At 48.0% G+C, this 24389-nt stretch overlaps 1 protein-coding gene and 2 long non-coding RNA genes across 4 annotated transcripts; all 3 read left to right on the top strand.

Annotated features, from left to right (window-relative positions):
* The first annotated feature begins 374 nt into the window (after nucleotides 1-374).
* On the top strand, nucleotides 375-2609 carry FOXD2 (forkhead box D2). The gene is given in 3 exon segments (XM_053392508.1): nucleotides 375-1622; nucleotides 1625-1677; nucleotides 1679-2609. Coding segments are annotated over 3 exon segments (1347 nt in total). The 5' UTR covers nucleotides 375-805; the 3' UTR covers nucleotides 2156-2609.
* Nucleotides 2610-3771: 1162 nt separating this feature from the next.
* On the top strand, nucleotides 3772-16561 carry LOC128415810 (uncharacterized). Its single transcript, XR_008331079.1, has 2 exons — nucleotides 3772-6355; nucleotides 15915-16561. It is a non-coding gene; the product is annotated as an uncharacterized LOC128415810 (long non-coding RNA).
* Nucleotides 16562-21988: 5427 nt separating this feature from the next.
* On the top strand, nucleotides 21989-23227 carry LOC128415809 (uncharacterized). Of its 2 annotated transcripts, XR_008331078.1 has the most exons (3): nucleotides 21989-22159; nucleotides 22341-22479; nucleotides 23059-23227. It is a non-coding gene; the product is annotated as an uncharacterized LOC128415809 (long non-coding RNA). The 2 variants fall into 2 exon arrangements; XR_008331077.1 differs by lacking the exon at nucleotides 23059-23227 and having other exon boundaries at nucleotides 22341-22886.
* The last annotated feature ends 1162 nt before the right edge of the window (nucleotides 23228-24389 follow it).

Below are 24389 nucleotides of genomic sequence, written 5' to 3'. Positions count from 1 at the left end.
TCCCAAAAGAGACAGGCAACTCTAAGGTTGACTTCGCCCCTGTTGTATCATCATTACTACTACTACTACTACTACTGTCCTTATTATTAGCCACTGCTCCGAGACCCTCAGACCCTCTAGGGCGGGAAGAGCGGCGGGAGAGAGGAGTCAAGATGGCGCGCGGCGGCCGGGCCACAGGGCGCCTTCTGGAACGTCTGGCGGGACTGCGAATCAGGTACCCCGCCAGGCGCAAGCAACTGCGCGGAAGGAGGAGGGGGGAGGGAAGAGCCCGAGGTCGCGCGCAGCTCCGAGCGCGAGTTATAACCGCGCACGGGCGGGGAGGGACCGAAGGAGAGCGAGCGCCCAGGGTCTGTCTGCGCGCGCCAGCACGTGACGCGCGGGCCGCGCTATAAAGGCTCCTGGCGCTCTCCGACGCAGCTCAGTGCCTGTGAGAAGTTCTGGCGGGAGGGAGCCGCGCTGGAAGGGAGGTTGTCTTTCCTTCCCCTCCCTTCTGCCCCGTCCCCCCTCCCTCACCTTTCCTTACTGCCCACCCCCAGGGGTCCCACCCCCATGGCCTCCCCCACCCCGCACCTAGCGCTCTTCGCCTGAGGGGCGGGAACTGCGAGGGAGCGCCTGCCGCCCTCCGCTGAGCCGGGGGGAGGCGTGGCGTGGCGCCTCCTCCTGGGACTCCTCCTCCGCTCCGCCGCTAGGGGGTGGCCAAGGCGAGCAGCCCGAGCCCGAGGCAGCGCCGAGCAGCAGCAGCAGCAGAAGAAGAGAGCGCAGCAGCAGCAGCAGCCCCAGCAGCAACCCCGCCAACGCCGTCGCCATGACCCTGGGCTGCAGCAGCGGGAGCAGCCGGCCGTGCGGCTTGCTGGCGGCGCCCTCTCCGGAGGAGGAGGACGACGACGAGGCGCTGTCCGACGTGGAGGACATCGACGTGGTGGGGCCTCCGCACGAGCACGGCCAGGCTAAGTTCAGCGAGGACGACGAGGACGAAGACGACGACGACGAGGAGCTGCGCCTCCTGCCCAAGCAGGCGGCCCGCGGGAGCCTCTCTCCAGCCCAGGGAGGCCCGGAGGCCGCGCTGGGGGACAGCCACGACCCGGCGGTGGCGGCATCGGCGCCAGTTGCGCCAGCCTCCTCCTCTTCCTCCTCCTCTTCCTCCTCCTCTTCGTCGTCGTCGGGCGCTTCGGGGTCCGGCAAGAACCCCCTGGTGAAACCCCCCTACTCTTACATCGCGCTCATCACCATGGCCATCCTGCAGAGCCCCAAGAAGCGGCTGACGCTGAGCGAGATCTGCGAATTCATCAGCGGCCGCTTCCCCTACTACCGGGAGAAGTTCCCCGCGTGGCAGAACTCCATCCGCCACAACCTGTCGCTCAACGACTGCTTCGTCAAGATCCCCCGCGAGCCGGGCAACCCGGGCAAGGGCAACTACTGGACTCTGGACCCGGAGTCGGCCGATATGTTCGACAACGGCTCCTTCCTGCGCCGGAGGAAGCGCTTCAAGCGGCAGCAGCAGCAGCTCCACCCGCAGCCGCCCGAGCTCCTCTTGCGCGCCGCCGCCGCCGCCGCCGACCCGGCCGCCTTCCTCCCCGGCTTCGCCTACGGACCTTACGGCTACAACTATGGGCTCCAGCTGCAGAGCTTTCACCACCACCACCATCACCACCACCACCCCGCGGCGGGGGCCGGCGGGGCGGCGGGGACGTTCCCCTTCCAGCCTCCTCCTTGCGCCCTGCCGGCGCCGCCGGGACCCGGAGCCTCGGCGGCCGCGCCGTCCGTTTTCTCCAGCGGCCTCTCGTCGTTCCTGGGCGGCGACCTGAGTTGCAGGAAAGCCTTCTACCCCGCCGGCCAGCTCAGCCCCACCGCGTCCCTCCTGCAGAGCCTCAAACCGGACCAGGGAGCCGGCAGCAGGCCTTCCTTTTCAATAGACAACATCATCGGAGGCGGCGGGGGCGGCGCGGCCCCCCCGCCGTCCGGTAGCTCCACCAGCAGCGCCCCCGCTTCGCCCTTCCCGGCGGGCCACGCCGGGGGCCAAGCGCAAGTCCTGGCGATGCTTTCTCCGGCTCTGACGCCCTTACCGAACCATTTGAATCTCACCCACGAGTCCCTCCTGCAGTCCGGACAGAACTTTTCCAGCAAACTCACAAACCTCAACAGTTGTCCTTTTTAAAAAGGCGACAACGACCAGCCACCATTACTCACCCCACCCCCGAGATCCTAACCCACAGCCCCTCCTGGCCTCTCTGCCCCCCTCCCCTCCATTCTCACAATTGCCCTCCCGTTGTGTTTTAAAAGGTAGGAACTCTTCCTTTTTTGAGAACTGTTCGGGCGTCTGGATCGATTTTGTGTGTGTGTCTCTCGCTCTCTTTCTCTCCACGCGTGTTCAGGATTCGTAGTGTGTTTTAGGAGGAGGGTTGCTGTGGAGGGAGGACGGGGGGGGGCGGAGAAGAAGAACCGACCAACTCACGGATCTATTTTAAAATGTAGCGTTTCTTATCAAATGACTTCTGGCAGCTTGATTTCATTTTTAAAAGAGGGCCTATTTTATTAAGGCTGGGACCTTAAGCTACCCAGTTGGATTTTCTGTGGGGATCAGAATGGCCCTATTTCTTCCAATACTTCTTTTGAGAGTATGTAGGGCGCGTCCCTTAAAACGTCTTTCTGCCGCATTCTGTGCAGCTGCTTGCTGGAGAACTGTGCTTTCCCGGTGCAGATCTCCCAGGAGGGTGGCGGTAGCTTCCTAGCAGTCCGCTCCGCCATCCAAATACGATGGGCAGATCCTAGGCATGTTTACTCAGAAACAAGTCCCGCGATTCAGTGAGACTTGCTCTCGGATAGGTGTGTGGTCAGCAGCCGTAAACCTTTCGGCTTAAGTGGCTGGAGCATCAGAAATACTCCACTAGTAGCATTTCTCTTAAACAAAAAAATAATTCCCCATATGGTTTCCTACCCCTGTTATTCCTCCGCCCCCAAGGAACTGCTTAAGGAGAATGTCTGCTGAACGTAGTTAACATTGAAAGTCTCTTTCCCCCCCCAAAAGAGGAAACCAGAATGCTAAAAGAAGTTGAGAGATTTCAAGTGCACATCTCAAAAGACCGTGCTACATCAGGAAGTCCCCTATTATCCAATCACCCGCCTCCTCTCCGCCCCTTCAACGTGTGTGTTTCTTGTGTATCTGGACTTATTTGTGTGTATATATATTGTGCAACCACCAGAGCCTCCTTAGCTCTCCCTAATAGCTGTTCATCCTTTCTATTTTATTGAAAGAATTGTGAATAATTTGATGTGGAAAAGGCAACGTAATTTTTTTTTGTCCACCTTTGGTGTAAATTAATAAATGTTTGTGATGTCTTTTAAAGAAACCCAGTGGGTCTCGCTATCGGCTTTCTTAACACAAGAAAGAGAAGAGAGAGAAAAGCAAACTAACGACTAAAGCTAGGACTCCAGGGGTCCTCCTAAGCCAGTAGTCTCTGCGTCTGGTGATTTTGATATTTGGGTGATATTTTTTAAGTAATACAAATATTAAAAAGTAATGCATCTTAGCTATTAAACGTACTCTGGAGAGCTAACTAATAACTATATTAGGTGGGCCTTAATCGACTGTACTTTCAGTTACAATAGTAGTGTACAATCTATTATTATTAGTAGTAGTAGTAGTAGTAATACTACTAGTAATAATAATAAATAGTTTATGCATTGGAGCAGCAATCTACCATAGCGCTGTAGCTGAGATACTTGGCTTTTCCGCAAGGCTGTAGTCTGCAACCGAATTATGGCCTATAGTAAATTGCTCTAGTCAAGTAGGGGCAAGATCAGTGGAGTAGGAGCAGTTCAGCTTAACAACGTTAGGAACTGAACTTCCCGTTGGGAGAGGAGGGTAGGTCCTTAGCAAGCTCACTTGAGGCTAAACTTTTCCCATCCCTCTGCTAATGCCCTCTTAAATTCATCATTTTCACTCTTCCAAATACATAGGTAGTGTTTCCTCCGTTTCTTTGAAATTTCAAGTGTTAAACCATGAGTTGTACATCATACTTTTAAACTCTGGTGTTACACTTGGCAACCAATTGAACTCTTGTTTTCGGAAAATACTTGGAAGTTGCCAAGGCAGTTCCTAAAGGAGGAAAATTATACTCCCACTCCCCTTTTTGTTTTGGTTGGAAATGTTGACACATGGAAGGAGGAGGCGGGTGCGGAGAAGTGGCGGTGGAGTGGGGGCTGGCGGAGAAACCCCTGAGCCTGAAGGGTTGAACTGACCGTCTGAAACCCGAGATCCCTGCCTAAATTTTGAGAAGAAGAAAAAAGCTACAAAAGTAAACAGACTCCCCTCCTCCCCCTCCCCTGAAATGTCTTCATATCTGTGGCCAAATGTGAAAATGCGCCGCTTTGCATAAACAAAATCCGGCCCGGATCGCTCAGGCAGCGACTGCCTTGTCAAGTTTCTGCCCGCCGCCCATGACTTAAATGACCCTGAAAGGAGTAAGTGAATGGATCGGCCTAAAGCCCCATTCTAAAATATTCATTTACTAGCTTTTACACGGCTTTAATAGACTCCCATAGAGATGGGTTTATGAAAGGGGTCGTGAGGGGTGGGGTGGGGTGAGCGGGAAGGAGAGAAAAGAGGCGGATTCTTGTAGCATTTTCCATCTGTCTCTCCATCCAGCCTCTGCCGCCGCTCCCCCCACCCCGCCCGCCCGCCCGCCCGGGCCACAAGCCCTGAGCGGAGTTTGTTGATGTTGTTCCTTGAAAGGAGTCCTGCCCTCCCTGCAGGGCCAGCGAGCGGTCTCGCGTCTCCCTCTGGCCCACATTTGCTTTTGAAAAGCGATCCCCTGTCAGACACTTAGTCGTCCCTTTTCATGTGTGAGTCCCCACAAAAGAGACTTACAAGGCAGGACGTGGAAAGCGGGGAGAAGAGAATGAGGCAAAATGAATCTATTTTCCAGATTGCTGAGCACATGGTTACAAATCGAAGGAGCTTTGTAGCTCTTTCTACTCTCCTCCGCCACCTCCGCGACGCGTCATCTTCTCCCCCCGCAGCTGCGACCCTGCGCTTCTGTCCAAATTGTTAAAACTGCTGTGTAAACCTGGGCGGCAAAAAGGGTGGCCTACCCGTTTCCAGCGGCAAGCTTTGATGACGTTAGGATATATTTTCTGTTGGGTAAACAGCTTCCGCGCTCTCGCTTTTTCTGCATAGGCTTCGGGTTGTAAATAAAGAGTGCGTGGCCGTGACTGCGTGGTTGGGGGGCGGTCTGAGCGCGAAGTTGTCCGCACAGTGCGCCTTTTCACAAGGCGAAAGGGGAATATTTCCATCATTAGGCCCTGAGATGCAAACAGCTGGCTGCAAAGATGCAGATAGGATTGAATCTGATTCATTAGCCACTTGAAATCAATTTCTGGGTCCAATGTTCAGATATTTATTGCGGATTAGGCAAAGAAAAGGGGGGAGGGAGTGGGGGACGGGTAACAAACTAACAAGGGCCGCGCGTGTGGGCCTGAAGCGCTCGGTTTTATGCAGATGGTCGGCCGGATCAAACTCCCTAGGTCAGGTCAACTGCGAAGAAAATCCCATTGATTTCAATGGAGCTTACTCCATCTCATAGGAGGCTTGCGGGAACGCTTGGAAACGAACCCCACGGAAATGCGCCCCTGGTTTGCCGCTCAGTGTGTGCCTCGGGTTACATAGTGTAGCCGCCCCGCAACGGTGGTTTGTTTGGATCATCTCTTCCAAGCTACCGGCGCCCCTGAAAAGCGTCTATTTCCGTGTGGAGAGAAGTCGGCAAATCCGTGTCAAATCTTTCCTCCGTGGGACTGAAATCTCGAAGGACTCCCGAGCAGTTCCGCGTATTTCTCAGGGCGGAATCCCGCGGCGTAAAAATGCCTGGCCTCTTTCCCGCGGCTACGACATTAAACCGAACTTTGCACAGTCCTCCTCTCTGTTAAGGCAGGACCGAGGCGCAGAGTTCAGAGGTTAAAGGTTATAATGCGTAAGCAGCTTATTCCAGAGCTGGAGCCTCCAGTAGAACAATCGCAAAGTAAGAAGCCCGAGGGGCTGACTGCAGCAGCAGCAGCAGCAGCAGCAGCCCTGGCCTGCATCTGTTGCCTCTTGCCCTGGCAGGAGTGCGGCGCCAGGGAGAGCGTGTGAGTCCTTCTCCCTTGCAATGCGGTGGATCTGGAGTCACAAAGGAGCCCAGGCTGGCTCCTCTCGCTCGCCCTCATCCCCTAAGATCAGGTGATGCTGTTTGCTTTAGGGGAGCTGTTAGGTCGCTTTCTTTCCTCTTCTCCAGTCCGTCCAAGTTTCCCCCTTGGTTGATGAGAGAAGGCCAGGTGTGAGGATGGCGTGGGAAAAAGGCATGTCCGTCCTTTGGACCACGAGGTGAGCTTCTGAGCAAGTGTACCGGTTTCCTAATCATCGCGTGGAGTATGTAGGCAGAGTAGCGCGTTGCGTGTGAAGACCCAGAATCGGTTTCATTTTCCCGTCGCACCACAATCGCCCCTTTCCCTTCAGAAGAGCTGGCTCGGCCTGAGGATCGAAGTCCGATGGATCTCCAAGCGGGTCGGGGTGAGCGCGGCGAGAGAACCCAGATGGGGATTTTTCTGGTTTCTCCCTCTCTTTTTTTTAAGTGGAAGAACATCTCGAACTCGAATTATTTTCCTAGAAAATCGGTAGCGGTTTTTCCCACTGGGGCAGAATAGATCTGTTTTGTAGAAGGCTGAAACGTTTCTTGACTGTTGTATGACAGGTTTTATTTTACCGCCCTTCTCTCCTTTGTTGCCTCTATTTAAATGTCATGCAGGAGGACCAGCGCGAAATAGGCACCAGCAGCCCCTCCCCCGCCGTTCCCTGGAATAAGCTGCTTCTCCGCCTTACAAAAAAGAGAACAACGCAGGACTTTTAAGAGGTCCTCGCGTTATATGGGTAAAAGAGAAGGTACCTGGGAAAGGCGAATAAAGCTTTCCCATCCCACCCGCAAAAAAGAAATCTTCCCTCGCTATCCGTTTTCCGTTCCCAAGGGCAAATTTTAAGATCCAGGTGCTGATTGTATGCCCTGGAGGGGCTGCTGTTCTTTCTAGGCGCTGCTCACGGTGGGATCCAGTGACAGGGTTTGCGTGGAGGTGGGCTTCATGTCAGCGGGCACGCGCAGCCCATCGTTTTTCTGCAAAACCCTGGCCCAACAAAATTTATCTGAGACCAGGCCCATTATTTCCACCCTGCTGGAATTTTTGGCGGGTGTTGTTGTATCTTTCTGGTTACTTTTTCTGTACATGAACCTGTATCTTCAAGATCGTTCGTGCTCGAGCCACGACCCCAAAATTTAGTCGGGCTGGCCTCCAGGAAACCATCCTGGATTCGACCAATTCCTTTCTAGCGCTTTCCTTGAACTGTTGCCAAGCTGTGGATTTGGGGGTTCCAGTGGACTGAATGGGACGCAGACCCTTAACGCTCCTGCTGGCTGGATGAATATTATAGAGCGGACTTAAGGTGTGCTCTGTTTCCCCACTCCGCCTTCCATGGGATGTCCAAACTCTAACACATGGTTCACTGACTTCTCCTTTAAAGTGGAACCGGGAACACGAACCTGGTAAGAAATATTTTGTTGTTGCTGTTCAGGAAGCTTTAAAAAACAGGTCAGTGAAACGATCTTGCCTTGAGTTAGAGAAGGGCGTGTGGAAGAGCGCGCGCGAGAGATCGTCTTGTTCGGTCCGGGTCTGAATATAATAATAAGTGAGAGAGGGGTTTCTGTGCTTCTTCCTCTCTCCCGCTCTGGCGCTAAACTCGGCCTCGGCCTCTCCTCCTCACAATCGGGCCCTTCTCCCTCCTAAGTGGATGATCATCTTTTGCCCTTTTCTGGTTCCCATTACTGCCACCACCAGGAGCCCGCAGGCGCGTTGGAAAGTGACTTGGGGAATTAGGAAGGGTCAGGATCGCAGCCCCCTTGACTGTATCTTTTGTTTCTAACCAGCATCACGAAAATATTTGGAGCGTGACTCGTGTGTGTTTGTGTTTGTGTGAGAGAGAATCGCTACGCAGTGAATGCATTCTCTTTTTAAGCCGGCGGTATCCCTCCTTCGCTCATAATGCGCAGAAATCTTCACGGTACATTTAAGGCCTTAATTATAGGAGCTATTTCACTTCGCCTTGGGACTCTTAAAATCACTACCAGAGAGGGATATTTTTCTTCCTATCAATAGACCCCCTCCCCTTGAAGAGATATCTAGACAGAACAGGCTTCTCTCCCCGCACTCTTTTTTAAAAGGGAAAATCCCCATTAATGACCAAGTGAGAGAAAAGTTATATTAGCCAACAGCTTATTAAAACCAACAACCCCTAAAAAAAGAAAACAAACCTTTAGAAGGACACACTACATTCGACGACTTGCCGCATAACAATGTTGTTGTTAGGACTTTTGTTGTTGATGGTAGGGTATGTAAAAAACAACAACAACAAAACCACCTCACCATAATTTTCTTTTCACTTCTGGAATATTTTTGTGCAATTCTTTCACTTCAGAACCAATTAAAATCAACTCATCATAATTAGAGTCTTTTGGATGTTAACCTCTACCCTATTATTCTTATTTTTAAAAATTGTGTGTGGATAGGATGCATGGGATGTAAAAGCAGGGGTGGAGAAATTGAAGCGGTGTTGCCCGGAGATTAGGTTCAGGGGAGGGAGTCAGTAACTTGGCACCCTCCAAAAGCCGCAGAGGGAATCGAAAACTGCTCCAGAAAATTCTAAGCTCTTCATCTTCAGCAACAATTCTGCAAGTTGCAGCGGGGCGGGGCGGGGGAGGGAGATGAACCGATTTAAAAGTACTTCAGCTTCAGTGGAGTGTGGATGGGCTGTTAATTAAGGACGATCATTTTTTCTCAGAAAGGTACTGCCTGAGAAGCGACGATGTTTTGGGAGGGCGGAACTGCAGGCCGACCACCCACTATCTCCATCTGTATAGTAAATCGCGGACATTTAAAAGAGAGAAAAAAAATCTCTCTGTGTATGTTTAATGGAAACATCAAAAGCCGCATTCTTCCCTTTGGTTCAGTATGCCTAACGATTTGGTTGAAGGCTTAGGAAGTGTGGTGTGTGTGCGCGCACGGGGGAGGGGGGTTATTACCCACTTAGAGAACTTTTAAAATGCGGTCCATCTTCCCAGGAAGACTTTGAAAGGGAAGTTTGTAACACTGATTCGGGGGTGGGTGGAGCTGGTAGCTGAGAGGGGATGAAGCAGTCGTTTCCCCCTTCAGTTTTTGAGGCAGGGCGGAGCGGGAAAGCGGGACAAGCTGGGTTGAATAAAAATGATACAAAGGGGAGAGTGACTGGGGAGAGCGCAGGAAAGTTTTGCGGAGTTGGCTATTTCCCAGGGCATCTTTTCATTCCGAGAAAAGGAGATCCCGCTGCTGCGCTTGTTCCCCCAGAAGGAGTGATGCAGAGGCGTTCGCCTTTAGGGACCGACTTCGCTGATTTTTTTTTTTTAAGGAGAGGGGGAACTGAAGGGTGCTTCTTCAGGGCATCCCGGATGAGAGAACCGCTTTCCCAAGCGATTGGATTCAAGCTCTTTCATACCTCGAGGCTGGATGGTGGTGAAGCTTTTATTGGATTGCTCAGGAGAGGGGCTTGTCCGTGTGGGAGGAATGTGAATTAGTTAACTGGGCAGGACCAAGGGAAATATATCAGTGCGGACCGCATCCAGGGTATTTATTGATAATAACAGTGTATTTCATTTTGCCCCTTGTCCTCTGGGAGGAAGTAGGCTTGCAAACCGCTACACACTTTCCCTTGGGGGTCAGCTTCGTTAGTATTAACGGGAATTCCTTGCGAGTAAACATGTAGTCACAGGATTGCACTTGAAGCTATCGTTTGTGGGAAACGCGTAGAGAGCACAGGGCAGAAATGAAACGAAACACAGCACTGCTGTACTTAGCAGCCTCCAGTGTGGCCAGCCTTAATTTGTGCCAGAGTTAAAGTCCTGGAATCTGAGTCCTGGGCACGTGGTGAACCTGAGCATGTGTAGAGTGCCTCAGTCCTGATTACTAAGCAGCTGCTTTCAAACATCCCCATTTGGCTTTTCGCCCAACTGCCATCTTTGGAAGAAGGCACTACGGAGCAAAGAATTAGGATAGCAATCGTATGGTTATATATCCGCTTCTATCTCGCCTATTTCTGGGCAGCACAGAACCCTGGCCAGGGCCAAGCGAAGTTGGTTTCCGCTGCCCCAGATCCGCAGGAGACCATTCGGAACAATTGATTTGCGGACTGAAGCCTGCATCAAGTCAGGTGGTGATTAAATTGCAAGCTACCTTGGACAACAAGGGCACTGTTGGTTCTGCAGTAGATGTGCTCATATTTATCCCTAGCGCTTTTGCCGATTTACCTCCCCCCCCCCTCTTATGCAACTAAAGCAGATGGAAAATAGGTGGACTTCTTGGCACGGCCAGTGGAAACTTTAGCTACAGGTCCTTCTCTTCCTTCATTGCAACCCAATAAAGTTCGGATTTAAACAATGGCGAAGAGGGTTGTGCCATTCTTACAGTGCTGTTGTTTTTTCCAGAGCACCAGCCAGGCTGAGGAGTTTTGAAGGGGTGGGGGTGGGGAGTGAAGGCCCGCGGTGTTTCTAGAAAGGAAATGTTTGTTCTGAATGTTTGCTGCCTGGGTCCCAAGAGCTCTTACTTGGAAGTAAGTTCACTCGAAATCGACGAGGCTCCCTTCCAAGTGTCTTGGGAGGGCCCGTCGTAAATCAAGGACTCCTCACGCCCCTAGGGTGGAATCCCATAGTCTTCAATGTGCTTTAAGACTGGAGTGTGGAGGTGTTTAGTCGCTTCCATACGATTCAGGGCTTCACCTTCCCTCCCTTGGAGAGGAATTGAAGTGTGGCACTAACATAAAGCTGCCCTCCTCTGATCTGACAAGATAATTAGGAGGGGATGATCATCCCTTCCCCGCCCCCCAAACCCACATTTTCTGACTTGATCTTCTTGGACTGTTTCACCTTCCTTGACTTTATCCACGCCTGTTGTACCAAGCAGCCCAAAGTGGGACAGAAGTCCTCGGATGTAGTACTGCTGCTGCTGCTGCCTTGGTGGCATTGAAGCTGACGCGGAGTTTTAAAAAGGCTTAAATTCAAACGCTTCTGTCCGGGGTAGAACCTGAGCTGTGAACATGTGAATTTGATTACTGAGAGATTCGTTTCAAACGCAGGACCGGATTAAAAAAAAGCCATGCATGCTTTCTGTAGGGCTCAGCCGTCTTGCTCCTTGGGGGTGGGGAAGTGGGGAGGGCCTCTAAATCCCAGGCCTCATCCCGGTGGTCTTCAGGAATAGTCGGAGAAATAGCTCCTATCCATCGGGCTCATGCATGCCAAGGAGCCGCGGTCGTAAAGATATGGCAAGGCACCTTCTAAGTTTGGGAGGTCGTCTGCACCGCTGGTATTAAACTATTTCAGAACCTGCAAGTTTCCCAGTGAAGGAGGTCGTGGGAAGTGCAGTTCTTCCGAGGGAAGGGATGGGGAGGGGGGATAGTTTCTAACAAATAATTCCCATGACCACACCAATGGACGATTGCTAGAATTACCAGGGAGCGGGAACCAGGAGAATGGAACCATTTTCTAACCAGTTTAAACGGCTAGTGTAGATTCTAACCTCCTATGAACCAGCTAATTTTTCAAGTGATCGTGGGACAGCAGCCCAAAGCGTGCAGGCTTTTTACCTGATTTTTTGGAGATATATGCAAGACAAGAGTAGCTGGCTCAGAAAAATAAAATAAAAGTAACATTCTAATTTAATATTTGCATAACTCGGGCTACGAACCCGGATTCCTTTTTGTTACTTCAGACTAGCTATATTGAATAGGAAGGAGGGATTTTAAAAAGGAAACTAGAATGGTTATTTTTTACTACAGGCAAAATTAATTCAATTTTATGTATTTTAATCAGAGGGTGGAAAACTTATAAGTTTATCAAGGAAGGGCATTAGTCTGAAACAGGGTGGGCTATTACACTCTCTCCCCTCCCTCCCTTTTTAAACCTGCAGAGTTTGTACCTAAGTACTTGGCCTGTTCTCCGCCCGTGACTCGTAGCTTTAGTAAGCAGCGGCAGCACGTTTAACTTTTATTTTATTTTTAATTTTCGCCCTCTGCCTAGCTATGGCAACAGGTGCCAAGAGGAATTATGGTATGTAACAGAGCCTTTGATCTCCCAGCTTAATTCAAATGCAAGATCTAATGGCTCGTGATCGCCTTTGGTAACCCCAAGGGGGGGGGGAGAGAGAAATATCGATCAAATAATTTAGCCTGGGAGCTGTTAAGTTGCTTTAAACAAAACCCTTTAGAATGGAATGGAATTTGAAACTAGCGTTTGCTTCCCCAACCGCTACTTTTTCTCCAGTGTTGAAATTAAACAATCTTTTTTTTTCTTTAATAAACGTCACTACCCGTTGGCTTAATTTTCTGATTGCGTGGTATTTGCTTTGGCAGATCATTTACTTCGCTATTGGCGCGAAATATATTAAATCTAGGCGCTATATATATATATATATATATATATATATATATATATATATATATTTGGGGAATTGGTTTCCAAAGCCCATTCCCCCCCAAAAAAAAGCCCCGTCTTGTAAAATGCAGTGGAAAACGCCATTTTAGGAGACAGCCGAGATCCTTCACTTGAAAGATGCTCTCTGTTCCCTCTCCGAAGCCCCCCACTCCCACACCGTTGCGGATAAGATTGCAGGTTTTTAGAAAACGTTTCTAGTCGAAGATTCAGCTTGCTAAATGAAGACTGTGGAACGATAATTACTCCACCCCCTAAATTGATAATGCTAATAAGAACAGAGCGCATCCAACAGCGGCCAGTCGCCGGCGACCGGTCAACCTGCAGGGACCGTTGTCCCTGGCATCTGGTAGTGTATGGATATACAGCTGCTGAACATGGAGGTTCTATTTAGCTGTCCTCTATGAATTGGTCTAATCCTATTTTAAAATATAAAAAAATAAAATACGTGGCCACATTAGGTGGCGGCCATAATCTCGCTTGACGGCTTTCAAAATAATCTGTTTTCGCAAAAGCGATCCTGTTCTTGAGTTCTTTCTCCCCCCGTATTTATTGGAGCTTGAATCTCTTTCAGAATTTACTATACAGGGATGTAATGCATCTATTCTACACTCTTCGGCTGCAGGGCCGCTGCGGGCTTGATTCAGCTCATTTCCCGGCCTTGGAGATGTTGAGGCCCACGGATGCCAAAGGAGCAGCTTCCTTCCCTTCCGAGTAGCTGCGTCCTGCATTCGGGTGTCCGGGGTCCTTTTGGACACGGCGATTTAGTACTTGAGCAGATAAGTGCCTTATGAACTGCGCCCGCGGGAGGGACGGAAGGGCCAGCGAAAAGTCGCTTGTCAGATTCGCAGGAGCTGGTTTGCGCCGCGGATAGAAAAGATCCCTTAAGAATCAGCGGCCCAGTGAGGCTGCCCTCCTCCCCGCGCCCTTTCCAGCCCCGGAGGTGGACCATGGCCCGCTTGATCCGGCCAAGAGGTTGATAATAATAACTTGCCCTTTCTAAGAAAGATGCCCTCGCCCCAAGCTGCCTCGTTTCACTCTCACTCACTCACTCACTCACTCACTCTCTCTCTCTCACACACACACACCTCGCCAACTAACACTGATTCTGGGACAATACTTCTAAGGTCCGCCAAGCGTTTATTCTCGCAATTCATCTTGCGCCACTTGCTGTCATGCTGTAGTGCTGGACTTCCAGGCTCTCCTTGCATTCCTGCATTTTCCTGTTGCAAACGTGTCCTCCTGAATGACGGAGAACGAAGGCTGCAACCCTAGGCAGGTTTCAGAAGCAGGTTCTAGTTATGTCATTCAAAGTCCCCTTTGATGCTGTCTGTCTGGCTCTAACCCTGCCCATCCTCTCAGGGTCCCTGGGTCAGGCAGGTCGGTCTTCCTTATTTACCCTTGGGAACCCAGTCTCAGACACAAGCCGCTTGTTTTAACGCCAGTGGGAGAGTAATTGACAGACTTGGGCCCCGAACTCAGATCTTGCATCAGCCCCTCCACCCCCGCATGTTGCACCCGAGTGAGATGTTTCGGGGGAATTTCTAGGATTTTCACCATTCTATCCGCTAGACCACACTGCTTCTGGGTGTATTCTAAGTACACGCGCTGTGGGCGCTGGAGTTGCAAGATTCTCGAAGCGCCCTGGCATAGGATCCAACTCCTAGAGGCCGAGGCCCCTTCGCCCCTCTCATAAAATATTTGAAGGGGGCGGGTCCCCCACCAAAGTTGATTGCGATTACCGTTCAAAAGCTGTGCGCGTTCAACGTCTTGTGATCGAATATGTGGGGCGGGGCTCACCTTCCCCCTCCAAATATTTTATTCAAATTGGCACCCCTGCGCCCTGGGGAATTTGTCGCAGACGCGTGAGGAAAGAATCACTGCTGGGCCTCATCAGTTTATATCTCTGGAAATGCTGGAATTGTATAAACTTGGCTTCAGATTTCCCAGTTATCTGAAGGCAAAGGGAGAGCCATACAATACATGGTTGCGAATAATGTAGGGTGAATGTCAGCAGCAGCAGGAAAGCGTTCAAGCTCCAATCGTGGCTATTTGTTGGAAAGCGGATTGGCCTATGTTGGTTGCTCTGGAGGAGGCCCAGTATTTGATATCATCATCATTATATCCTTTAGCTACGGCCGACTTTTGAAGTTTTTGGATCAGAACCCAGTAAAGGATTCCACTCTCAAATAAAATATTCCCCAGCGTTTAAATGCCCATAATGGCTCTCCTCTGTGAATTATAAATCTCAGTCGCGTGACTCTCCCCCCCTCCCTTTTCCTTGATCATATGATGGGGGAGCCGTGTAAAACGTATTCCTCTGGGTGGAATGCCTCCTCTCAACCTAGTCGCAGGAAAAACCAACTTTTTTAAAAAAAAAAAACAGCAAACAAGCAGTGAGAGGGTAGTAAATTTCATCACCTGCTTTCCCAGAGCCCCAATGTTGAATAGATTCACTCCTGTGCTGTAATTCGAATTTTCCTACTCGAACAGTGGGGCTGGGTCAGACAGAACAAACATGTTTTATACGTATATTTCAGCCTTACTTTTAAAGTAAATGGACGTATAGAAGAATCCGAAACATGTCTACTGTGGGGACAAACCCCACTGAATTCAATAGGAGGCACTTCCCAGTAATGCAAATGTTGGGATGGCAATCCCGGTTCTCAAATGAATGTGGTTTTTAAAGGGCGGGGGAATGCACTCCCCTCCAACTTTTGAGCTGGAGGCTAGAGCTCTGTGGCTGCGGAGCACAATCACTTTTCTCCCGAGTAATCCCCTAGACAAGATGAGAGAACCCTGAACTGTGAGTGGGTTGTGCCTTGCTGCCAGAAGTAAGATGGGGTCCACCAGCAGCATTTACCTGTGCGATGGGCACTTTTGAACTCTGCGAGATTTACGTGTGCGCGTGTCTGTTGATATTCCAATAAAGTCCTCTTCGCGGGCCAAGCAAGGGTGGTGGTAAATGGGGATGACTGCTAAGTTTGGGCCTGTTTAAGCGGAAGGAAGTTTCACTGGAAACAAAATGTGTTCCCTTTAAAGTGCTGTGTTTAATATCCGGGCTGGTAGCCTCGTCGGAGGTGGTTGCCCACAAGAACGTGCATTTAAGAGTTTCACTTGAGGGGAGAAATCTGGAGTCAAACGCAAGCTCCGAGTGTAACCTCACCGCCGCTATCCTTCCCAGGCCCTCTGCCTTGAATCCTTTGGGGCATATCTGAGTCATGCCTCTCTTAACCGTTCTTGGGGTTCCACAAACAGGTCCAGTAACTTGAACGATTTTACAGATCCCGCGTTCTGTTCCTCAATCATTAAGGTGAACGAACTAAAGGAGGGAGGATGGATGTACCTAACCACTTTCATCTACCAGAGTCCTGACTTTTTTTCCAGGCTCCTTAATCTCTAACTGTCGACCTTCGCCTGGGTTTACGTGGTCTGAATGGCGGAAAAGCTGGACTAAGAAGGTAGCAGCGCAAGGAAGCAGTCAAAGGGCCTGCAACTCAGACTCCAAACGACAGACACTCACTCTTACCCAAATTGTTCAGATGTTAGTAGAGAAGCGAGTGTGGGAAGGGCGAGACCTTTGTTTTCTCCCTTAGCAGGAAGCACAAGCTTTTTGGAGAGTTGCGGCAGGAAAAGAATTCAATAATAATCATTTAAATATCGTAACTGCTCTAACACACAAGCACTAAAACTACGAAATTCATCCCCTCAGAAACTCGATCACTAAACTTTCTTTAGAGTTCCGGAATGCAGTTGAGAATATTTAAGATTATTTGTCTTGTTGAAACAAATCCAGTTTGCGTTAATGGTCTACTTCGGAGTAAACAAGTCAAACATCAAAGCCTAACATACCGTCGAAATCGATGGCGTTAATTCCGGGGTGGGGAATCGGTGGCCCTCCTGAAGCCGCTCGACTCCAATTCCCATCAGCCTCAGCTGGTTAGGGATGATGGGAGCTGGGAGGCCGATAACATCTAAACAGCCTCAGGTTCCCCTGCGCTTGGTTAATGCTAAATAAATGTGCATCTTTTTAAGTTTTTGTCTTTGGGTTTCATTGTGATTGCTTGTGTCCCATCACAAACTGCGCTTAGGCCCAAGGCTCGGCATTCAGCTATGAAGCCCCTTCCGTGCAAATATGTCCCGTGGGATGCAACGTCGCTACTTATGGTCAATGTGGTGCGGAAAGGGGTGCCAACCAGCTCAGCTGAGGTGTGGAACTGTTGCTGCGGTTGCTGGTGAACTTCGAGCGGGAAAAGCAAAGCAGGAATATTGCAGTTTTAAGTTGCCAAAAATAAAATATCCGTCAAAATCTCCCAGGGCTGAAACATGTAAAATAATTCTGGTGCCTCAGAACGCATGCAGTGCCTTTCCCCTGCCACTAGATGCTTGCATTTGCCGAAGGGTAAGGAAAACCAGCAAAAAAGGGTCTTGCACACTAACAGTTTCCTATGGCAGACACTTTTCTGGATCAACGTCCGCTTCATCGGGTGAATGACACATGATCCTAAATTGGCAAGCATATATACTGTGTGTGTGTGTGTGTGTGTATAAAGGAGTGAGAGCAAAGGGAAATGAAATGCAGAAAAGAAACAGTGAGCATTACCTGAAAGCAAACTAGTTACAGTAACCAATTAACAAGGGTGTACAGTTTCTGTCACTGTTTCTTTTGAAGAAGAAGAAGAAGAGGAGTTTGGACTTGATATCCCACCTTTCACTCCCCTTAAGGAGTCTCAAAGCTGCTAACAAGCTCCTTTCCCTTCCTCCCCCACAACAAACACTCTGTGAGGTGAGTGAGGTTGAGAGACTTCAGAGAAGTGTGACTAGCTCAAGGTCACCCAGCAGCTGCATGTGGAGGAGCGAGGAATCGAATATGGTTCACTAGATTACAAGTCCACCACTCTTAACCACTACATCATTTATTTTCCTCTGAATCCACTCATGTTCTCATTTATACCCCCCCTCACGTGTGTGTGCGCAACCTCCCAACCACCCACCGTATATAAAAAATCTGACTGGCATTTCAGCACCACACTTCATACATTTGATGAAGTAGAGAGTGGGCAAGGAGTGTAGCCCATTAGGCTACATCTGTCAGCCACCATAACACTCTTTTTTGTGGACACCTGGAGGGAAAAGCTGGGCTCTGGCTGAACACATTAAGCTCAGTTTAGGGGTGGGGTGGGGAATCTTTTTCTCTCGGTGTAAGGTTTACTTTCATTCACCTTAAGCACTAATCACAAGATCATGGGCAGTGACCGCCTCTTTAAAGGACTAGCTAATCTTTAGTTTATGGATGTCCAACTTCAACACTGCGTCCACTTAAGGCTTCTGGACACCTTGTTTTGAGGAACAACCCATTAACAGAGAAATCCACTCTCCCTTTTACATTCTGGATGATTGTCATTTCAGAAAACTGTGGCTTTGTAATGCAAACGCTGCTGTTTGGGAATTCCCTTCCTTTAAAAAAATGGAATGGTGGCCTCCTTTCTTTCAAACTTTCTCTTTCACATTTTTTTTTGTGTGTGTGTGGGTTTTTAATCAAATGGTTATTAAAAATAAAACTAAAAGGGCACCAAATACAGATCTTTTGGGCTCAGTATAACTTAACATGAGGGAATGTTGTAACTTTATTACCCCACCTATTGGGAGTTGGAACTACTCTCTTTGTCTATAGTAAACAATTGAAATGGGCTACTCTGGGATACATGGGGTGGGGATTGTGAGTTTTCTTAGGTAGGATAAAAACTGAAGTTGCATGGGAGAGTGCCTATGTCCTGTCGATTCCTCACTGTCTTGGGTTTGTCTCTTCCTCCTTCCTTAACAAGTTAAAAAACCAAACCAAACCAAACCTGGCCTTATCCTTATTTTAAGGGTTGACAAGCAGAAGAGCTAAATTTATAAAGAAGGGAAAACTACAACAACAAACATAGAATTAAAAAACAAACAGAAACAAAAAAGTAAAATAGAAACGGGAAAATCTTAATAGATTTATAATGCCCTATTTCGACAGGAGGTCAATTTTACCCAGGGAAACTTTAATTTTAATTGTGAAATGGCAGTGTAGTAGTAGTAAAAGCTGTTAATTGTCAGGGACTGTGCTGAGGAGGGCTGCACTGAAGAGGAATGGTGGGAGCCTCCCCCTCCCCCTACTCCTGATCAGGATCCAGGATCTTCCCAGGATCTTCCCAGGAGCAGGAGGACAGTATAGATTTGGAGCAGTGGTTTGTAGAGGGACATAGTTCAGAAGGCAGAAGCTGGGAAATAGTGGGTGGGGAATAGCTAGGAGAAGAAGAACTGGGGGAGAGAGAGTTAACAGACTCACTGTTGCTTGAAGGTGTTCATCTGCCTAGCCCAAGGTCAAGAAGAGCAGATAAGGTAGCAGCACAAAAAGCACACTGGTTGCGAGATCAGGTTACAATATGCGATAGTGATGTGGGTGACTAGAGAGGAAGTGGGTGGAACCCTTAATTGGGAGCACCTTCATTCCTAGGAATGGATTCTTTGTTCTTTCGCTGTGATCATTAAAGTTTCTAACTGGTAAGAGACTCGTTTCTCTTTGTTCTGCTTATCCACTGCAAAAGGGGGGAAGGAAGTCGATGCCCTGAAGCCTGACATTAGTTGTGGGAGGAAAAGTAAGGGAATTGGTTCAGAGACCTGGATCGAAGTCTCAACTGTGGGGATGTTAAGGGGGGTAGGAGAGGATAAATTGTTTTGATATTATCCCTCCTCATTCATGCTAGTGCGTAAACAGCAGAGCACATTTCATTTGCAATTTATTGGAAGCAAGCTGCTGATGCATTAGAATCCTTTAATTGTCCAGTCTGGATTGTTCCTGGTAAGTTTCCCCTTTATTTCCATCTTAAAATAATAATTTTTAACTTCTTTAAAAGTAAGAATAAAGTTTTACTCACATTCAGTTCACAGCAGTAATCTGAAAGCAGGCTCTATCTTGTGGTTGCAGTGAAAGTAAGTCTGAGCTACTTCTCACAGTTTCTGCTTGTGGGCTCCATCCTATGTGAAGGTTGAGCCATGTGCTGGCTAAGAACCAGGAGAGTCCAAGAGGAAGATTAAGAGAGGAAGAGTCCAAGGGAGAGATTGTTGCGTGGCCAGCCCTTTTATCTGGTCAACTTGGGTCATGCCCATCTACCTGGTCACCCACAGGGGAGGAAGCTCCAGAGCAGGTGTGACAGGAAGTCCTCCCTGTCTGCAGCCACATTCCCCTGTATGTCCATTCTAGGCAACAGAAGAATGTTGTACTTGACTGCACTAGTAAATAATACATCTCACATACCCCTTCTCAGGAAATAAAACATACATTTATACACATAAATTTTATTCAACCACCCAGAGTCCCAGCTTGACACAAAGGTTCTGGAAAGTCTCCTTTGGTAGGGGCTTTGTCAGGATGTCCACACTCATCTCCCTGGTATGGCAATAAGATAGTTCCACAAGTCCCTCTTGGATTGCCTCATGCACATAGTGGTACTTCACCCCAATGTGATTTGTTCTTGCGTGGAATTTCTCACTCTGGGACTGCTTTAGGCAGCTCTGGTTGTCCTCCATCAGACTATCAGGCCCCTTTCTCACCAAGTCCTTGGTTAGTTGATCGAGCCAGGCCATCTCTCTGCATGCTTTTGTAGTGTAGCTGCAATGTATTCAGATTCTGTGGAAGATAAAGCTATACAATTCTGTTTATAACTGCCCCATGAAATGGGACCATTTCCAGACATAAATACATATCCACCTATGGATTTATAATCAGTTGTACATCCAGCCCAATCTGCATCAGTAAAACCAATCATTTTAGGATTACTAACAGCTGGTAAACTTAATTTACAGTTTATCTTACCCCGTAGGTACTGAACTACCCTTTTTACACCCGCCCAGTCACTTTTGTTACTCAGAATTCCCGCTGCACTGGCTAATCAGGTCTACATGTACAAGATACAAAAACTTTCTAATCTCTGACCTGGACTCATTGTTGTCTAGCAACGGCTTTGAATCATCTTTATTCTTTTAAAAAAGTCAGTAGTCATGGGTATGGCGACTGGGTATGCTTCTTGTATGTGCATGCTTTAGATCAGTTCAGAAATCTTTTGCTTTTGGCTAAGCAGAAATAAACCGTCGCCTTCTCTTTCACTTGAATTCCAAGATAGTACTGGATCTTTCCCAGTTCCTTGACTTCTACATCTTTGCTTAAATGTTTCACAACCTGTGTGTAGTCTCTGTCATTTACTGTGGCAATGATCAAATCATTAACGATGGCAAGAATGTAAGAAAGTTGTCCATTATTAGACTTGGTGTACAAGCATTTGTCTGTGTGGCCTTGCTTGTACCCAAGCTGTGCTACCATTTGATGTAGCTTCTGATTCCAGGCTCTAGCATCCTGTTTAAGTCCCTAAAGGATACTGTGTTAATTCAAGTTTCTGAATGATTGTTGTAAATTCATTCACATGTTTGAGAACGTCTGTCTTGGAATCTAATTTTAATTTGAGGATGCTTCACATCAACTTTCTGTGAGACCTTTTGCTGGTACTTCCATACACAATTTCCATATATTTAAGGATATTGGAGGGATCATATAATGTATTAACCTGTGCCATTGGCACATCTGTAATTGCACTTAAAATGGTAGCTCTTGCTTGGTCATTCTGATTTTCCCATAGATTAATTGCTGCAATGGAGTATTCATCTTCATCAGTAGCCTTTTGATTAGTAATTGCATTTAAAACTTTCTTTGCCTGAAGAATTGCTATCAAACACTTTTTCACAAAATAAAATTTCCTTCTTCTAATTTAGGCATTCTAAAGCTTGCATCACCAAAAAGATTCCACTTCCCATCTCAAAAACAAAATTTGAAAAATATTTTTAAAATTCAAAACTTGAGAATTTTTTTCCAAAAAATTCAAAATCCCAAAATATCAAAAGCCAAAAATAACTCTTCACTGCTGCAGCTACTGTGAACTCTGAGGGAAGGGGAGGGGGCTAACCCCTCACAGAATGGAACAATTGGCCATGTGCTTACCAGGAAGTAGACACAGAAAAATACTTTGCAGTTCAGGATCACATACCAGTGTCATCCACCAAAAATACTAAAAAACACTCAACTCTGGGCCCATAACCCTTTGTGGGAATGTAAAGGAAGATAGGAGAGGATGTATTGTTTTGATATTATCCCTCTTCACTCATGCTAGTGAGTAAACAACAGAGCACATTCCACTTGCAACTTATTGGAAGCAAGCTAATGATGCGTTAGAATCCTTTAATTAAGCAATCCAGTCTGGCTTGTCCAGTCTGGATTGTTCCTGGAAATTTCCCCCTTAATTTCCCTCTTAAAACAATAATAACATAACACAGTTTTCTTTAAAAGTAAAAATACAAGCACAAAGTCTGAAATGTAGCTCAGTCTTCTTTTCACTGCAACCACAAGACAAAGCCTGCCTTCAGATCAATGCTAGTTCCCCCAAGATGGGTTTCAGATTGGAGTGTATAAACTTATGTCGTGCATGCAACACCTGCTGAAATTCTCTCGCACACTGCTGCTCTCCTTTGCTCTGGACCACCCGAGACGTCGAAAATATCCGTGCTGCTTAGCTGCTACGCTCGTCGTGGCCTCTATTCCGAGACAAACTGTTCTCGATGCGAGATTGGGTGATTGAGAACCCAATCCCTGCAGCACCAACACGAGGTTGGGAGTCACAGAATCTGAAAGCCAGAATGGCTGTAATTCTGTGTGTGTCAGATGACCAATTGGTGCATATTCAGGATTTACAGTATGCACGAGAAATTTGGGAGACGCTGCGTAGAACACAGCAGAGGGATCCATGAGACTCACCCAGAACAAGCCATCTGGGGCCTCCAGCCACACACACACACACCCTACATGGTCTGATTAGGAGAAAGTGGATAGAGACGCAAGGCTGCTATACTACAACCGGTTTACGTGGGGAAGGTAAGAGCTGCTGGAATCCATGAACTTAGCCTCCAAGTCGAAGCATTTAGGCTGAGGGAAACCTGGCAGTCCAAACCCACGCACAATTACTCAGAAACAACTCCCACCAAAAGAAAGAAAACTTACTTCCTTTTACTCCAGTCTCCCCTTCCATGCACCCCGCTCCTATTCCCGTTTTATTGGAAGGGGCCTTCCCCAGGATTGGCGCCTTGTCTTGTGCTTTTGTTTTGCTCTGAACATGTAAGAGCGCATAGTAGGAATAAGTCCTGTTGAACATAGTAGGGAATTACTACCGAGTAACAGTGCATAGGATCGGGCTTTGGGAGGACAATACTGCAGTGCGAAAGCTTGCTTCCAGTGTTTTTAAAAGACACAGATGGCCCAACTAAAGGTTTGTTTTCAATTGATCTGGGTTTGAGATGTCTCACTGGTGATTTTCAAAACAAAAACAAAACAACAATGCTATTTTGCCTTTATAGGGCTAACAGATTTTTGAGCCGGTAGGTAGAGGTTTGAATTTTCCTTTCACGATTTCGGGGAGGTGGTTCCTTTATTCTGTCCCTCCCTTCTGTCTTCAAGCGATTTCTTCTGAGAAGACCAACAAAAGGCCGGCGGGAAACTCGAATCGGCAAGGCAGGAAAAGAATTTTACCAACCCTTAACCTGCTGCATGTATTTATATGCTGCAAAGGAAAGTATTACTCAGTGAATTAAAGGGCTTGTTCTTCCGAGATACCGAAAGGGAGTGTGCGTGTCTGGGGGCGGTATGAGTTTGTTTTAAACAACAACGTCACAATAGTAACCTTGACTTCTACCCTGCATTTTACATATAGACACAGTGAAACACACATTCAAGCAGTACGCACAACTATCTAAGGTAATGCGGAGCAATGATACGTTTTTATACAATAGGTCGTCATTATATGAGATTTTTTGCAAATTATGTCTGGCCCGACCTGACCCAATTTTCAAGGCAGGACTTTGTTGGTTCCAGGGGGTGAAGCACACTTTTTCTCCCACCTTGCCTTTCATTTCCTTCTCGGCTCACTTTACACCCACCCCATGTTCATAACTTCCTGTATCGATACCATGTGCAGTATATACATAACCCTTCGCGAAAGGAACTGTGGCCTGTTAATTTGTTACTCTTCAGGTGAGAAGGGACTCTTGGACTTTCCCGAATTTTACTTTGAGATCAGACCAGGAACCACGATCTCTCTCCATTCTCGATCTCTCTCCATTCTCTTCTGCAATGCTCCACCACAGACATCAGGCGCGCGCTTTTGGAACAAAATCCACCCAGCCGTCAGTACGTGGCTTTGTAGCGAATGAGGCAGAAACACACACAAGTATCCCGAAAAGGAAAATCCACAGTTTTCCTCCAGGGAACCACTTCTTCAGGGAAATGAAATGAAATAAAATCGAATTAATTTTATCGCAAGCTTAGATCAAGTACTCCTCCATGGTTCACTAGAATTTGCACTTTGGGGTGCGAGATCTCCCTACATCTTTCAGTTCTGTACCTTCTTCCCAAGCACTGATCCAAAACGGGTTCCTTCTATAGGTTCGTTCCGCAACCCACAGATAACTTTTTTGATCGAGGTACTGAAATAAAACCATGTCTGCAGATTTACACCTCTCAATGATGTGGGACTGATGCCGGTTTCCCCGAGAATTGGCAGGGCTAGTGCTGCGATCCACAAGCGGACTGAGATGAGTCCCTAGCCTGAATCACTTCTGTGCCATTGACTAAAGCTGAAATCAAATGCGCTTACTTGGGACGGATCCATTTAAATGAACGGAACATATTTCAGATTAAACGCAGTTGCGTTTCAGTTAGAAAATAAATCTTAACTGATTTGGATGGGACTGGCCAGCCCGTCTTCCCTAAGTCTTTGTCGTAAGCTGTTG

The sequence above is a fragment of the Podarcis raffonei genome, chromosome 6 (genome assembly GCF_027172205.1).
Source record: "Podarcis raffonei isolate rPodRaf1 chromosome 6, rPodRaf1.pri, whole genome shotgun sequence".
In the NCBI taxonomy this organism is placed as follows: domain Eukaryota; kingdom Metazoa; phylum Chordata; class Lepidosauria; order Squamata; family Lacertidae; genus Podarcis; species Podarcis raffonei.
This window is presented reverse-complemented; position numbering and strand designations above follow the sequence as displayed.